General features: G+C 54.8%; 5 protein-coding genes across 5 annotated transcripts; 3 read left to right on the top strand and 2 right to left on the bottom strand.

Annotated features, from left to right (window-relative positions):
- Window positions 1–139: 139 nt before the first annotated feature.
- On the bottom strand, window positions 140–3,695 carry PG998_003292 (uncharacterized protein; the record flags this gene model as incomplete). Its single annotated transcript, XM_066870110.1, has 2 exons — window positions 140–2,836; window positions 2,976–3,695. The coding sequence occupies 2 exons, from the start codon at window positions 3,693–3,695 to the stop codon at window positions 140–142; spliced, it is 3,417 nt and encodes a 1,138-aa protein (XP_066733860.1).
- Window positions 3,696–4,571: 876 nt separating this feature from the next.
- On the top strand, window positions 4,572–6,552 carry PG998_003291 (Signal recognition particle subunit SRP68; the record flags this gene model as incomplete). The annotated part of the gene is made up of 3 exons (XM_066870109.1): window positions 4,572–4,762; window positions 4,831–5,967; window positions 6,024–6,552. 3 exons carry the CDS (start codon window positions 4,572–4,574, stop codon window positions 6,550–6,552), a joined length of 1,857 nt encoding a protein of 618 aa, XP_066733859.1.
- Window positions 6,553–6,837: 285 nt separating this feature from the next.
- Window positions 6,838–9,490, top strand: PG998_003290 (uncharacterized protein; the record flags this gene model as incomplete). Its single annotated transcript, XM_066870108.1, has 6 exons — window positions 6,838–7,343; window positions 7,375–7,792; window positions 7,931–8,692; window positions 8,802–8,998; window positions 9,057–9,253; window positions 9,348–9,490. The coding sequence occupies 6 exons, from the start codon at window positions 6,838–6,840 to the stop codon at window positions 9,488–9,490; spliced, it is 2,223 nt and encodes a 740-aa protein (XP_066733858.1).
- A 417-nt stretch (window positions 9,491–9,907) lies between these two features.
- Window positions 9,908–12,092, bottom strand: PG998_003289 (hsp70-like protein; the record flags this gene model as incomplete). Its single annotated transcript, XM_066870107.1, has 4 exons — window positions 9,908–10,777; window positions 10,815–11,788; window positions 11,867–11,993; window positions 12,063–12,092. The coding sequence occupies 4 exons, from the start codon at window positions 12,090–12,092 to the stop codon at window positions 9,908–9,910; spliced, it is 2,001 nt and encodes a 666-aa protein (XP_066733857.1).
- Window positions 12,093–13,761: 1,669 nt separating this feature from the next.
- PG998_003288 (uncharacterized protein) lies at window positions 13,762–16,377 on the top strand (the record flags this gene model as incomplete). The annotated part of the gene is made up of 4 exons (XM_066870106.1): window positions 13,762–13,874; window positions 13,976–14,044; window positions 14,110–16,230; window positions 16,293–16,377. The coding sequence occupies exons 1-4, from the start codon at window positions 13,849–13,851 to the stop codon at window positions 16,375–16,377; spliced, it is 2,301 nt and encodes a 766-aa protein (XP_066733856.1). The 5' UTR covers window positions 13,762–13,848.
- Between the last annotated feature and the right edge of the window lie 84 nt (window positions 16,378–16,461).

Genomic DNA, 16,461 nt, shown 5'->3' with positions numbered 1-16,461 from the left:
ACATAGTACATTTCCGTCATCATCATAATACAAGTGCGTCGTCCTCTCTTCCTCTCTCGCATCCTCTCGAACTTCTACTAAAGGCTGTGCAAGAACCATATATAACCGACTGGTACATACAGACCTCCCCAGTCACTGCTTACCATGCTTGATTATTTTTGTCCGCAGGATTTTCAGGAGAGGGATCCTCATCCGCGGGATCTTCAGGAAGGGTATGCTTGGCAGCTGGCTCATCGCCATCGTCGCCAATATAGTCAAAACCGACATACGTTTCTACAGAATCATCATTGATCCCGTTCTCTTGCTTTATTCTGCTTTTGTTTTTGTATTTCGCGCTGATTTCTAAACCAGTTGGAAGTTCTTCTGGAATCCGCGCCAGGATTTCACCAGGCTCGGCGCCCTCGAGGATCTGGCGTTCCATGTCGCTGTTGATGGCGGTCATGGACATGATGGCGCGGTAGCAGCGCGGGGCGTCGCTCTCGACGTAGCGCATGAGGCGGGCGGCGTCGTCGGACCAGGGGCTCATGCGCTCGAGCTCCATGTAGCCGCGGGCGAGGTAGTACATAGTGTGAGTGACGATGCGTAGGAAGCGCGGGGCGCGGCCGCGGCGGCGCATGTCGAGGGGTAGCTCGTTCTTGACGTTGGCGCGGGCGCGCTCAATGGCCCAGCCCGTCCAGTTGGGCATGAGGTGCTTCTCGCAGAGGCTGAAGGCGGGCTCGTAGGCCTTGAGGCGCACCAGGAACTGAATGTGCAGGTTCCAGTTCTTGGAGTCGATCTCGAAGCCCGCCTCCGTCACCTCCTCCATCAGCTTCTGCAGCGAGAGGCTGTCCTCGGTCGCCATGCACACGTGCTGCATGACCTTGAGGCCATCCGACAGCACGTAGGCGTACCGCGGCGAGATCCGGGGCGAAGTGGTGTCGCCCTCGACCCGGTCCATCGAGACGCCACCTTCTTTGGCCAACGCCAACGCGATGTCCCATATCCTGCGCACCCCGTCATAGTTCTTCTCCGCGTACTCGGCCCACATTAGGGAGTCGAGCAGCTGGATTGGAAGCTGGTTGGCGGAGTCTTTGTCGCCATAGACAACCAGGCGGTAGAGGTCTAACAGCTCATAAGTTCGGGTCAAGTCCTTCATCTGCGTGAAGAGGTAGATCATTCTGCTGAGTTGGAAAGTTGCACGATCCGACTCTAAGAGGCGAGTAGCGGACGGTTCCTCGGCATTGCGACTGCGTGTCGACAACCTCTTTGCGTCGTCTCTGTGCGAGGACGAAAACGTTTTATAGAAACGCCTCATCGCCTTCCCTACTGATCCTTTGAAAGATTTCGTGCGACGTAACCACATAGGCATCTTTTGCCATTGTGCCAAGGCCGTCATGACCTGGGTCATGGATGACGAAGTTGGTCTCACGCCGCACTCTTCCATCAGTTCGTGGATTTTAATGACTAGCTGAGGCTCTCCCGTCTTGATGAAAGCGCCCATCAGGATAAGGAAATGGTCTTGTGACACCTCAAAAGCCCTCTCCTTGATGGCCACTGCCAACAGAGCGAGTGCATGCTGTGGCTGACGACACAGACCCAAGCCTAGCAGAAGAAATTGATATGTAAAAGGGTCGTATGGGATGTCCAAATCGGTCATGACGTTGAGTAGTCGGTTGATACTCGCAAGATTCCTTCGCATTCCATAGGCATTGAGCAGTCTGTTCCATAACCATGTGTCTTTCAGCCCCTTTTTGGCGGATCGGATACACACATCTTCTGCCTCATGGAAATGATCGTTTTGGCAATAAGCCTCCACGAGAGCAGCAAGCGTGGCAGGATCGTTTTCAATGGCACCTTTCCGTCGCCCTCTCCTGTATAGGTTGATGGTGAAGCCGAGGTCGCCCCTTGAGGCGGCCATTTGCATCATCGTTCCAAAGCTATACCTATCAGAGCCAACAGCCAGTGAGAGTTCTTCGAAAGTGCGAATGGCACCTGTATAATCGGCCGCTTTGACATAGGCATTAAGAAGGATATTCCAACAATGGCGGTTTGGCTTCATGCCGAATTTTCCCGAGATATCGTCGAAGATAGTCTGTACAAGACCCACCTCTTCTCGGACAGCGTGAACTTGTAATAGATACGTAAACGTATCATCGCCCTTGATAACGTCGAGATCCGGAAATCGTGTCAAGTAATCACTCCACAAACTAAACACTCGCTCTTTGTTGCCCTGTGCAGCATAGAATGCCAGAAACTTCTGAAAAGCACGGCGCGATGGCATTTCGTGAAATCTGTGCCAGTCGCCCCATATCAGTTCAGCGCCGGCAAGTTGGACGGAGTTTTGGTCCGAGCTCTCGTACACTCGGAAGGTCTCGAGAAGTACCGACGCGCTTGGCAAGGCACCGGGCAATGTGCGATATATCTTGTACATAGCAATGTGAAGCCTTTGGCGATTGTCTTGACAATTATGTAGGTATTGCTCGAAGGCTGCAAATTCTTTCGTCAATAAGAGAAGAGGCTCGACTTGGTCGAATGCGCAATTCACCAGAGCCCGCCTGACAAGGAGTTTGAGGAGTGCCTCTCGTGCCTCTAGACAAAGAGGGCTTTGCTTTTCGTCTGTCAAGTAATCCTTAATGCTTAGAACCTTTTCGGCAAGACCAGGGACAGAGGCAAGTTGATGAAAGTCGCGGGCCAAACGCCTGAGATCAAAACGGGTTGAGAGAGTTTCATAGAATTGCCATATGCCTGTTGCGAAATTCAGGGCGAAATCCAGGTCCGCTGACTTGAAAGCAGCTGTCAGTAGCATGTCTAGCGCTTTTGCCAAGGCATAATCGTCTATATCGGGGGAGCTTGAGGGCTTTGCCAAATATATCCAATGCTTCATCCTCATTTCCGAGGTTCAACTGAGCTCTCAGGGCTGCAAGGAAAGAGTAACCTTCCCACTCGCTCGAGGCAAGGAGCTGGAAGAGCTCGATTATTTTCCATGAATCCGTTACCCTGTGAGTCTTGGACAAGAAGGACAGGGTCCGGGCACGGTAGAGCCCCTGAGATTGTGCATCTAGAGCATTGTAGTGGTACCATACTTGATCGGCATCTTGGGGATCTTCTCTTGCCAAAAGCTTAGCCAGTTGTCTGGCGTAAGACCTGATCTTTGCAACATCGTCTGCGCTGATTTTGGTAGCCTGAAGCCCCTCAGATCTTTGCTCTACGCCATACACTGTTTCCGAGATCGGAGGACCAAGATCACTGGTAGTTTCGTCCTCATTGAGAGTTTCTGTATCTTCTTGCTGCGGTGAATTCGTTTCCTCCGAGTCTTTGCGGGCCTGACGCAAAGGAGCAGAGGACGTGTAGAGCCGTGGCGAAACTTTGGCAAAACTGTGAGGCTGTCGGTAGGGGTCGAAGCGATCGACGGAGGTGGGCGAAAAGCGGCGCAAGAAGGCGAGGCTACCACTTGGGTAAAGAAAATCGAGAAGAAAAGTCGAGGCGCGGATGGCGGGTGCGGTTGTGAGGTCACCAGGCCTGGAAGAGCTCGTGTTGCTGGAGTCCAACACTCCGTGCATCAGAGCTTGCCATGCATTGGTGAGCTCGACATCAGCAGCGCCATGCTGCCAGAAAGCTGTGTGAAGTTGCCGCCTGCTCTGGAGAGAATTTTTGGCACCCGGGAGAACTCGTTGTAGGCCGCATGGTTCGAGACTGGCGGCTGTCTTCTCCAGCATTGGAGAAAGCAGTTCTATAAGCCAGCGGCTTCTACTATTGCAACAATACTACGGTGAAGGGAGAGTCCTGTAAGATGCGCACGAGAGAGGGAGGGATTTCGCAAAATCTCGTTCGACCTTATACGCACACTAGGTTAGTCGTGAGCAAGCTGGACACTTGGAATGATGTGGTAGTAAGGGAAGAGGTATACCAACAAGAAACCATAGCAGCCGTTCTCGATGATGGTACAAAGTCGGGACCGGGATTGGTGGTGTAGTTTTCTCATCCACAGACACTGCAGTTCCCTACGACGGGCGAAGCAATCATTGACGAGGTCGTATTATAAGCGCGAGTTTGAATTGGTCTTGGGATCCCTATGTTAACATCATCGACTTTTTTTCCTTGGCCCTTCCGGCGTTGGCCGTGAACCGAACCGGTAATCTGTTTTTGCGGCTGGACGGGGAAAAGCTAAAGTGGAGATTTCCTAGCAATTCTAGGTCGTGGGTAAGGTAGGCAGCTGAACCTCCCTGTGGCTGGTAGATCAGCCCAGTAAACATTTTGTGGCGCAGCTACATTAAGTACTTCACCACATCTTGGACCCTGTGCAGAATTAGGAGGAGAATTGCCATCTAGAATAAAAAGAAGCGAAGAAGAGGAATTAGGAAACAAATGCATTGAACATGTGATGCAAATGACGAACTATATTCGCCAATGTGCTCAAGTTGCGTCCAGTTGTTGGATAGCTACCTACGTAAGGTGCTTAAAAAAGAAGACACCAAAACCACATCCCACATTTTTTGAGAAGCTGGAGAGGGAACATGTCCAACCAACCCCACTATCGCCATCACCTCTTGAACCACATCAGCACCAACGGTCGTGGGCCACATCGCAACGCCATGGATATCACCGAGTTCATTGTTTCTTCGAGAAACGCGGCTCTCCTTTACGGTGATTATTCAACCTACCATCGCCAGTCAACTAAGAAGCTGGCAAACTGCCGCCGGAAGCTAGGCCTTGCGACCAAAAACCGGGGTAAATTCACAAAGAAGGGAGATGTTACCGCCGACCAGATCTCTCAGGACCATGCGTAAGCACCTTCCAACGCCGCTTCCGCCCTCTGTTTCTTGGGCTCTCGGCTTATCCCTACATGTATAGATATCTCCACCTGCTCCTTCTCACGTCGGAGCGAGCATGGGCTCATGGGATGGAGTTGAAGGCCATCCACTCTACCGATACCAAGGGCCTCGCCGGCCACACACGATCACACATCGTATCGAGAATCACAAAGGGCGCCTGCAATGCCGAGGCCGCCGTTGAGCTTCTGTCGCAGAAGGAGGCCAGTGGCGCAAGCCTGACCGATATACTCGAGGCACGCGCCTATGCCTCCATGATCCGAGGTGCTGCGCAGTTCGAGAACCGTAGCTGGGAACCTTGCGTGAAAAGCTACGCCGTCGCTCACATCATCTACTCCGCATTGGCCAGCTCCCAGAAAACCGACACCTACAAGGACCTGCTCTCGGAGACCATAGAGCCCTCAATACGATATGCTGCTTACCAGATCAAGGTCCCGCGAACCCTGACAATCCCGACAATTGCGCGGAAAGCCTTCCCCAATGAGCCTTCTTTGGTCGAAGCTATCAATCAGTTGGACTCCAACCTGTTGAAGCAGAGCAGCCCCGATGCCCAGAAGGACCAAGCTGACGCACTCAACGCCCCTCAGACCATCAGTTGGCGGGGACGGGAGGTCAAGATCGAAGATGCCGCCATTGGCACGGCTTTAGCATCGACGGATGTGGCAACTTCCAAGCTGGCCGAGAAGCTCAGCTCTTCTGAAGTGGCCCTTCCTAAGGAGATGGCTGCTGCTTATGATGATGTTTTGATCGCCAGCCAGGACGCAACTGACGCAACCAAGAGAGCAATCGAAGAGCTTAAGGAGGAAGGTGTCTCGCAAAACGACAGCCGGATACAGAGCTTGCAGATTACCAGGACTGCGGTCAATTACAAGATGATCAGCTGGAGAATCGGGCGAAACCGAGTTTTAAGCGGAGAACATGACGGAGCGCTGCTTGACTCGGCCCCCAATACGACGCGCAAGGCCAAGAAGGAGGCAGGAGCAAAGAAGCCCAAGAACGAGGCCCCCGGTCGTAAGATTGCCAGACTCAAGGAGAAGGTGGTGTTATACGATGCCACTCTGCAGAGTCTGGATTCCATCAGGGAACTACCTGGCGTCGCCTCAGATGACGAGTTATTGGAGCAGTTGGATGCAACTCGCAAATACTTCCATGCTCTGAAGTAAGTTGGCAAGTCTCAATTTGAATAACTATCATAATTGCTAACAATGCCATCAGGTGCCTATCAGTCGCACGATCTCACTCCCTAGCCGGGAACTCTGTCAATGCTCTTGCCCTCACCAAGCATGCTCATGAGCAGTGTGAGGCGTCAGCCAAGTATTTCGCCAAGAACGAGTCCTCCTCTTCCGGTGATGCGTCGCCCCAAGACATCACGATACGCCAGCGTGAAGTGCAATTCCTGTCCCATCTTCTCTCGGGTGAATTGCAGCGCTGCAGAGCTTTGGTCGAGATTGACAATCTGCGTGCGAAAGCAGGTGCTTCTGGAGCGAAGTCCACCGCCCCCTTGGTCGAACGTTTGTTTGATTATCCAGCAGAAGGTGCTGTGCTGGAGAACCTGGTAGCCTACCCACCGAAGGTCAACTCCATTCCTGTCAAGCCGCTCTTCTTGGATGTAGCCTGGAACTACATTGACTATCAAGATTCACAGACAGGTGCAACTACTACGAAGGCGGTGTCGGGCGAGAGCAAAGACGCTCAATCTTCTGCGCCACAAAAGAGAGGATGGTTCGGTTTTGGTCGTGGTTAGAAATAATGTCCAGTACTTCAAATACCGAGAAATCAACCTCACATTACTGTAAAGCGCACTGTGATCCCCTTTATCAGGACTAGTATGTGGACGCCATCGCGAAAGTCTCACTTTAGTAGTGTAGGTTATGGTTGTGGCTGGCTGGCCCTCCTTTATGACACCAGAGGAATGGACTGATCACGCCAGTTATTCATCCCTGGCGTCACTTCTCCTCATGTTTTGCCAGACTGTCATGAAAGACAATGGCGATTTCGAGGTTTAACATATACTCCTCATATTGCTATTATGCCAGGCCATCGTTCCTCTGGTAGTTTATCCCGGCTTATACACGAGACACCGACGATAAGCGGCGAGCAGAAGGATTCGTTCCCTCCGTTGTCGTCAACTCTCGCCATGTGGACGAGGAGGTATACCAAGTCCGCCCTGCCCGCCTTCGCAGGTGAGAAACGCTCGTCTGCACGCACTAAACAGGTGCCGCTATGGGTGCTGATCGTGTGCGTCGTCTGGTTCTTCATGGCCGCACTCATCCTAGGCCTCGGGCTGGGGCTGGGCTGCATAGCGCGCTATCGAAAAGCAGCGGCCCTGTCGTCTGCCGGGTCGCCACCGTTGCCTTTCAATTACGGCAGCTTCTACGGCATCGCGCCGGCACTCGAGTTCGTGCCCATTGAGCGGCTGATCAACGAGACGGAGCTCGAACTGCGGACCCCCTTAAGTTTACAGACAGGGCGTATGGAGAGCAGCACCGACACCGGCATCAGCATCGGCAGCAGCAACATCAGCATACCTCCACGGTTCGTGAGTACGTCTTTGACATCACACAAGCCCTCGCGGCGCCCGACGGCTTCCGCAAGCCCATGTTGCTGGTCAATGGCCAGTCTCCCGGCCCGCTCGTCGAGGCCGCCACGGGGACGTGCTGCGCGTCGTCGTGAACAACCGCGTGGCCGGCAACCGGAGCACGACGGTGCACTGGCACGGCCTCAACCAGGTCAACTCGACCTGGATGGACGGCGTCGCGGGGGTGTCGCAGTGCGGCATCCCGCCCGGCGGCAGCTTTACATACGAGTTCCGCGTAGACGGGCAGCGCGGTACCTTCTGGTACCACGCGCACCTCGGCGTCCAGTATACCGACGGGGCCTACGGGCCCATCGTCGTCCGCGACCCAGGCGGGGAGATGGTGCCGCAGACGGACGAGGAGAGAATCCTGTTCGTGGGAGACGTGTATCACACCTATGGATCCGTGGTAAGCTTATCCGTAGTTCATTCATGCTCCGTGAACATCGTCTTGAGACGGCCCGGTAAACAGCCAAAAGACATGGGCTTGGCGCGGGAAAGCCGGGAGTTTCCAGAAACCTTCTCTTGCTGACATAAAACTCAAAAGCTCCTGAACAGTTACTTGAACTCGTCTTCAAAATGGGTCCCCTTCGAATCCGGCGTTGAACCCCTCGCCGACAACATCCTCCTCAACGGCCAGCACGTATACGACTGCAACGTCGTCTCCACGACTTACCCACCCGACCTCGACCATGACCCCTACGCCCGCAAAGCCGACGACCCCACCGCCTGCACCGGCGGGCGCCTGTACACGACCAAGGTGAAGCCGGGCGCCAAGGTGCGTTTGCGGCTCATCAACTCTTCGAGCTTTCTCTCGTACTGGCTCAGCATCGACAACCACACGCTGACGGTCGTGGAGCTGGACGGGGTCGAGATCGAGCCCCTGGCGGGCCAGCGCGGCGTCTACCTCAACATCGGCCAGCGCGCCTCGGTCGTCGTGGACGCGGACCGGCCGCCGGGCAACTACCTGATCCGTGCCAGCCTGCCGCAGTCGTGCTTCCTGCCCTACGCGCCCTACGCGAGCGCGGGGCTCGCCAGCATCGGGTACGTGGGCAAGGGGGTCCTGTCCTATGAGGGCGTGGAGCCCGACGTCCCGCCCGTGGGCGCGGCGGGCAACACAAGCAATCCCTTCGGGGTCGAGAACAACGGGGTCCGGGGCGACGTCTGGGAGGGCTGCGACGATATGCCGTTCGACGTGCCGAAGCCGATGCGGAAGATGGATGCGGTGGAAGTCACCGAGGCCAACACGCATTATATCGAGTACATGTTTCGGCAAGCCCAAGACGTAAACAGGATCTTCATCAACAAGGTAAACAACACCGCAGCTTCTCGCTCCTCTCCCCTCTCCCCAAGACTTGCAAACAGTATCACAAACAAAATCTGATCTCTCTCGATTACTCAACTTATAAAATAAACAGACAGCTTATGCCCCACTGCCCAATAACGCCACGATCTGGAAGACGCTCGCCCAAAGCTTCAGCGCCGCCGATGCCAACTCGTACAGCAGCTGGGACTTCGGCCTAGACCAACAGGTTCTACTCGTGCCGGATGCAAACAAAGGGGCACAAATCGTGATCAACTCCCGCGACGCTATGGAACACCCATGGCATTTACAGTAGGAAGTCCCCTTTCTTTGTTCCAGGAAATATAATTGTTAATTGTCCCAAAAACAGCGGCCATACCTTCCAAATAGTAGGCTGGGGCCAAGGCCTCTTCGGCAGCAAGCCCAACGGCACGACCTGGAACCTCGCGAACCCGATGCGACGGGACACGATAACGGTGCCAGCCAACAGCCACGTCGTCCTACGGTTTCTGGCCGACAACCCGGGTATGTGGGCGCTGCATTGCCATGTCGCCTGGCACATGGAAGGTACGTGCCACCGTCTCGAAGCGAGAATGATAGAATACATCCCTCCCTGTTAGCCTCCCTTCCCTTCACCTGCTAATCCTAAATATCCCAATAGGCGGCATGTTCGTGTCTTTAGCAGAGCGCCCAAGCGACCTCGTGTCGTTGATTCGTGACATGGACCCGCAGACTAGGAGTCAGAGCATGGATTTCTGTGGAATGAGCGCTGACCAGGCATCTGGTACACATGGGAGGCAGTAGGCAGGGACTAACACGCACAAGACAGATAGTGAACGGAATGAACGAGGTGTTTGGTTTTGAGAGGGGATGTCATATTAGGTTTGGGTCGTAGTACGCTCTATATACACTTGCTCAGCCATGAGCCGCCAAATCCAGATGCTGCCAATGCGTAATCGTCAAAACCATGTGGAAGCATAAACTCTTCCGACTTTCAGACAAGAAAAGCTTTTTTCGTAATATCTCAGAACGCCCCATCCACCCGCTGTTTATCAACACAAGACCTCCGTAGCAGACAGAGGCTAGAGAATCGACAAGAGCGGTAATATATGAGTACAGGGTTTTTGATGTACAAGGGGGTATGAAGAGATGGCTCTATGATCCCCGCCTCAGATGAATCGTGGTATTTAAACATGTAAAGAAAAATTCGTTATCAAGCATTTACTGCTTCTTCTCATCCTCGGGCTTGCCCTCCGACGAACCAGCCTCGGAGCTGCCAGATTGCTCACCGCTACCGCTCTCGGAGCGGGCCTTGTGCATCTTGTCGAAGAGGTTCAAGCTGGCCATCTGGAGCTCATCGGTCTTCTCCTTGATCTCGGTCGAGGTGGCGGTACCCTCGCCAGACTGGTTCTTGCTGACGAACTCACGGAGAGAGTTGATCTTTTCGCGGATCTGGTCAGCCTCAGTCTTGTCGAGACGGTCAGCGAACTCGTTGAGGGCCTTCTCGGTATCGTTCAGGACGCCGTCGGCACGGTTGGCAGCCTCGATGGCCAGCTTGCGCTCCTTGTCAGACTCGGCATACTTCTCGGAGTCCTGGACCATCTGCTCGATCTCAGAGTCGGAAAGACCCGAGCCGGAGGCAATGGTGATGGACTGGTCCTTGTTGGTGCTCTTGTCCTTGGCATGGACATGGACGATAGAGTCGGCGTCAATGTCGAAGGTGACCTCGACTTGGGGAACGCCACGGTGAGCCGGAGGGATACCAACCAGCTGGAAGTTACCGAGCAGCTTGTTGTCGCGGACAAGCTCACGCTCACCCTGGTAGACCTTGATCTCGACAGCAGTCTGGAAATCGGCGGCAGTGGAGAAGGTCTGGGACTTCTTGGTGGGGATGGTGGTGTTACGGTTGATCAGGCGAGTGAAGACACCACCGAGGGTCTCGATACCCAGAGACAGAGGGGTGACGTCAAGGAGGAGAAGATCCTTGACCTCACCAGACAGGACAGCACCCTGGATAGCGGCACCAATGGCGACGGCCTCATCAGGGTTGACGGACTTGGCGGGGTCGCGGCCGAAGATGCTCTTGACCGACTCCGGAAACCTTGGGCATACGCGTCATACCACCGACAAGGATGACCTCCTGGATGTCCTTGGCCTGGAGGCTGGCATCCTTCAGAGCCTTGCGGACGGGCTCAATGGTACGGGTGATGAGGGGGTCCATCATGCTCTCGAGCTGAGCACGGGTCATCTTGCTGTTGATGTGCTTAGGGCCGGAGGCATCAGCAGTGATGAAAGGCAGGCTGATATCGGTCTGGAGAGACGAGGACAGCTCGATCTTGGCCTTCTCAGCAGCCTCACGGATACGCTGGATAGCCATGCGGTCGCCAGACAGATCGATGCCAGACTCCTTCTTGAACTGCTGAACAAGGTGACGGACGAGGAGGATATCGAAATCCTCACCACCCAAGTGGGTATCACCGTTGGTAGACTTGACCTCGAAGACACCGTTCTGGATCTCCAGAACGGAGATATCGAAAGTACCACCACCGAGATCGTAGACGGCGACAACGCGGTCAGCCTCCTTCTCCAGGCCGTAGGCAAGGGCAGCAGCAGTAGGCTCGTTGACGACACGGAGGACGTTCAGGCCAGCAATTTGACCGGCATCCTTGGTGGCCTGACGTTGGGAGTCGTTGAAGTAGGCGGGCACAGTGACGACAGCGTTCTTGACGGGCTTGCTGAGGTAGGCCTCGGCAGTCTCCTTCATCTTGTTCAGGACGAAACCACCAATCTGCGAAGGAGAGTACTTCTGGCCACGAGACTCGACCCAAGCATCGCCGTTGGAGTGCTGAGTAATCTTGTAGGGAACCTCCTTGATATCCCTTTGAACCTCGACATCGGTAAACTTGCGACCAATTAATCGCTTAGTAGCAAAGAGTGTGTTCTCGGGGTTGACGACGGCCTGTCGCTTAGCAGCAACACCGACCAATCGCTCGCCATCCTGGGCGAAAGCCACGACGGATGGTGTTGTGCGGGCACCTTCAGAGTTCTCGATGATTCTGGGAACCTTGCCTTCCATAATGGCAACGGCAGAGTTTGTGGTACCTAGTGGTTAAGCAAGTCAGCACGCGCCTCTTGAGGGGTGGGGGAGGCAGTGGGGAAAGAAAAAAGTTGACGACATACCCAGATCAATACCGATCACAGCACCCTGCACCTTTCCTTCCGTGGACTCATACCGAGCGAAGCTGGAGCCCAGAGGCTTTCGCATAGGCGCAGCCCATCGGGAAGCTGTTGTGGTTGCTCGGGGAAGCTGGGATATGGGTCAGTATGCGAAAGCAGAGCCCGAGGTGGGCGGAAATCATGACGTGGGTGCACTTACAGCTCTGGTGAAGCGCGCGGCGGACATCATCTTGTCGGCTGGCTGTGTGTGGGATTAAAATACAAGAAGGTGAAGTAATGGCGCAATATAGAGAACAAGATCAACCCTCGGCGGAAGGAAGGGGAGGGGAGGATCTAGATTACAGAGGGCGAGAGGATTGGGGATGATGAGATAGATGAGGAAGAGTCGGGTCTGAGCCTCTGAAGTTTTTCAAAGGGCTTTTAAAAATTCTGAGCTCGGCTGGGGAAGCTCAGTCTTTTTTTCCACTGCCTTCTGTCGACTCTTCCACCAAAAACCGCAAGAAGCGACAGAAAAACGGGGCCCGGGTAGGGACGCCTTCCCCCACTGGGCCTAGCCACGGAGCAAATCGGTAAGAGGCAGGATTTTATGGATTGCATAGCAGTGACTGCAGTCGCTGCGCAGTCGCAGTGCGGTCGCAGGCTGAGGTCGACTTACACCCACAGCCAGCATACACCTCTCCCCGGGGCAAACATGGCCTCCGACCCTCGCCGGTATCCCCGAGCGCCTCTGTTGGCATGTCTAGCATGGCAGCTCTTCATGAATCATCCATCCGGGTGGGTAAGCAGGTGGGTAAGTGCCTGCATACGGCCATGTCCATGCCCAACTCCCCAGTCGCCGACAGTAAACAAGTCGGCATTGACAGACTGTACATGGCCACGGTTTATACTTTCTCATCACACCAGGCAGTCCACCTCAGAAGAAACATAGGAAGGACGGAAAGCGACATGAAAGATACACGATGGTCAACGGACCAACCACGAGGCGCAATCGGCACAACGCCTGGGATTGCCCCATTCCAGACGACTGGTAAGAATTATGTACCTACCTATTGTTTATTAGCCTCCCTTGCACCTCCGATTCACGCATCCTGCAATCCGCAAATGGCTCGGCAGCCCAAACGGGGCAGAGTCGAACCTCCAATTGCCGTTCTTATCGCAAACGTGATGCACTCGTTCCGCTTGACTGTTTTGTTCTGGAGGGGATGTAACACAACGATCCGGCTGCTGATGTAGTTGGTCCATGTATATGTATACAAGCACTGACTCCAAACCCATTCCACGGTCGATACGGAACTTGGGACATCTCGGACCTTGTGGTTTTTGGTGGACCGCTTTGCACGTCATAACTATGAGACCGTCCTAGCATTTTGATGTTGCTTCAACTCATTCAACAACTAACTACCTTGCATTTCCGCTCTTCAACCAAACCACCAAGAACACCCCGGGGCCCTATCACCAAGATTCTTCTCGGGGCATAGACTTGTCAATTGCCAAATTCCACCTTCTCTATTGTTTTCATCCATCCGTCCGTCTTGTCCAATTCCTGTCTCTCCCTCACCCTCTCCCTCTCCCTCTCCCTCACGCGCGCGCGCTCTCTCTCACTCTCTGCCATCCTTGCCCCCACAGCCAGGCTGCCGCCCAATCGAGTCGAGAGCTGGTTACGGTAGTTGGACCTGGGTCGCTTATCCGTGTCCCATCCAGCTTAAAACAGTACAAGTTCGGCGTTGGAAGTACCTAAACACTGAGAGGCCTTCAACGGACCTCTCAAAGGGCAGCGCAGCACAACATAATAATACCACGCCACCTTCCTATCACATCGATTCCGAAAGCTTTGCGCCGCTCGTCCTTTGTCCGGATCGCTCCTATCGCACGGCCCTGGCAAAGCCTTTATTTCGCTCCGACTCCCACTACACCTGCTGAGGGCAACATATGGGCTTCCGATAAATGCTTCAGTACCTGATTGATCTTTGCCATCAGTCGGCGTCATGCTCGTCCCGGACGAAGCGGCCAGGTTAGTACATTCCCTGCGATTGCTGTCTAATCGCTTGTCCCATTACCAGCTGTGCCCCGAGTCCGCGCCCGATCCGACTGACTGACTGGCCACCTCCGTAGCTGTTGGCCAACCGAGAATCTAATTCTCAAGAAAGGGCGCAAACACTACCGCGCCCAGATATCACCCATGTACGTACGCGCGACAGAAATCAATAGGGAGGACTGCTCTCTTGTGCTTCGGGAACGACTAACAGACCGGCATCCTCTAGACACTGGCAACTCCGATCCGTCATTAGCGCCGAGGGAAATGATGTACTTTACTACCCGACGGGGATGATGGGTACCCACATCATACGCCTCGATACACGAACACGCGAGGCGGAAACAGTGAAGGTCCTCAAGTTCCATCCTAGATGCATGGTGGCTAAGAATGGCTGGATCTGTTGTGGCGGGGAGAACGGCGAATTCGCCATCATTCGAGACATCGGACAAACAGAGGAGGGTCTTGAGGCCAACAGCGCAAGCGGTCCCGGCGCAGACGAGGCAGCATTAGCCAATGACTTTCGGTCACATCTCAACCCGCAAGAATCGTCACTCGGAGGCGACACCTCTCTCACACAGTTCAGCAGAGACATGTTCAATATGCTGGAGCGCCGGTTGAACGGTCCTGGGAGGTCGTGGACATGTCTGAGTAAAACATTCGGAACCGAACGGGTCAACTGCATCACGATATGGCAGCCTTCGAAGGCGCCGACGGCAACGCCTCCTCCGGCACGAACGCAACCGTACGCGACGCCTGTGGCGGTCCTTGCGAACAACGACAAGACCATCACTATTATTAACCTGCAAGAATGCGAAGATCTTGACGAGCTCGAATACCCGGACTGTGTCAACCGTGGCGTTCTTTCTCCCGACGGTACTCTACTAGCCGCTATCAGTGATGACCCGTACCTCTACATCCACATACGCAAAGTCGTGAAGAGGGGCAAGATGGGAGACTGTCCACAGTGGAAACCGTTACCGAGGATACGGCTGAAGGACCAGAAGAAAAAGAGCCCCAGTGACTGCCGAGGGAGTTTTGCGGTCTGTTTCTCTGCCTCGGGCCGCTATCTCGCGGTCGGTACGCAGTACGGGACTATCTCTATATTCGACGTAGCCGCCATTTTGGAAGCCAAAGTGGACCCTCTCATCACCTGGTTCTATTCTGCGCGTTTCCCACAAGACAATGCAGCGGTTAGAGATATGGCTTTCTGTCCTGGGCCGTTCGACTTGTTGGCTTGGACGGAGCATAGGGGTCGAATTGGAATCGCAGACGCACGCAGCAATTTCACCCAAAGACAAGTTATCGCGTTAGATGCGCTCGAGGGGGTGGAGCACTTGCCTCTCAATGACAGGAGCACCATAGACCCCCGTCTTCTTGACCATCGCAGTGACCGCAACGCACCGACGGGAGGTGGGAGTTCCTCTCACCTCTCCAATCTTTTAGGCCGGACTGGCTCACCCCGGCCGCTTCCCAATCCCGAGTCTTCAGACACGGCCGACAGGCTAAATCACCCCTTTACGCCGGAGGAAACGGCAATCCTAGAGGCTGTCCAGAACGATCGACGCCGTCGCGAGACAAGAGAGGCCCGAGAGGCGCGAGATCAAGCGGGACAGCATGTGCAAAGGGGCAGTGCGGCCTGGAGGTCGTCAGTCTGGGCCGAGCGTGTAAGTGCACCATCACCATCCAGTTCAATGACACCGGCGCGGCTGAGCCTTCATAATCCAACGGATCGGGACACCGAACAGACAACCCTGCAAACTTATAGAGAAATTGCTCACATGCTGCGACAACAGCGAGAAACGCTCACCCGCATTCTTGAGCGTGAACGCAGCACCCGCGAAGCTCGCGACCAGACCCGCCTGCCCGTTCCTGCGTCCGGGGCCGACCAGTATGACCGCGAGAGGCGCGCGCCCACGCCGCGAAGACGGGGATCGGCCATGCAGAGTCTGTCCCAGACGGCCGACTCGGGGCCCACTGCAGCACCGGCATCCGCCTCTGCCTCTAGGTCGCAAGCGCCTTCTGGGATCGACTTCGGTGGATCCCTGTCGAGGGACTCGCCCACGCCATGGGGTAGGTTTGCGTCGGGCTGGGCGGATCTCGAGGCGCTCTACAACATCAGCGGGGGTGACGGGAATGCAGCAAACGACAGCACATCCAGAGCAGAGACACTCAACCGAGCACGGCGCGGGATACCCGTCATAAGCGATGTATGGAACGACGATCTGTCCGGGTTCGCATCTCGGCAGAACTACCGGAGGCTCAACACGCGTGATCATCCTCAGTACCCGGACGACACAGCGGGCCTTGCCTGGAGCGAAGACGGCCAAATCCTGTAAGTCTGCATCAAAGGTGAAGTTCGTGTCAAGGCAACCGTGGCTAACGCAGCATCTACAGGTGGGTGGCTACTGAAGACGGAGTATACGAATTCCGCGTGAACCTCCAGGGGCGCAAGTATTTCCCACACATAAGCCTTCGTTGATAGTAGGGATGTACATTTGGGGTCGAAAGCTGCGTGATTTGGCGTTTGGGTGTCCATTCAGCATTCTGGTCCGGTGTTACGGTT

This window comes from Apiospora kogelbergensis (assembly GCF_038363985.1).
Source record: "Apiospora kogelbergensis strain CBS 113332 chromosome Unknown utg000002l_segment0_segment0, whole genome shotgun sequence".
NCBI classification, from domain to species: Eukaryota; Fungi; Ascomycota; class Sordariomycetes; order Amphisphaeriales; family Apiosporaceae; genus Apiospora; species Apiospora kogelbergensis.
The sequence above is the reverse complement of the archived record's forward strand: the minus strand, read 5'-3'. Positions and strand labels throughout refer to the sequence as shown.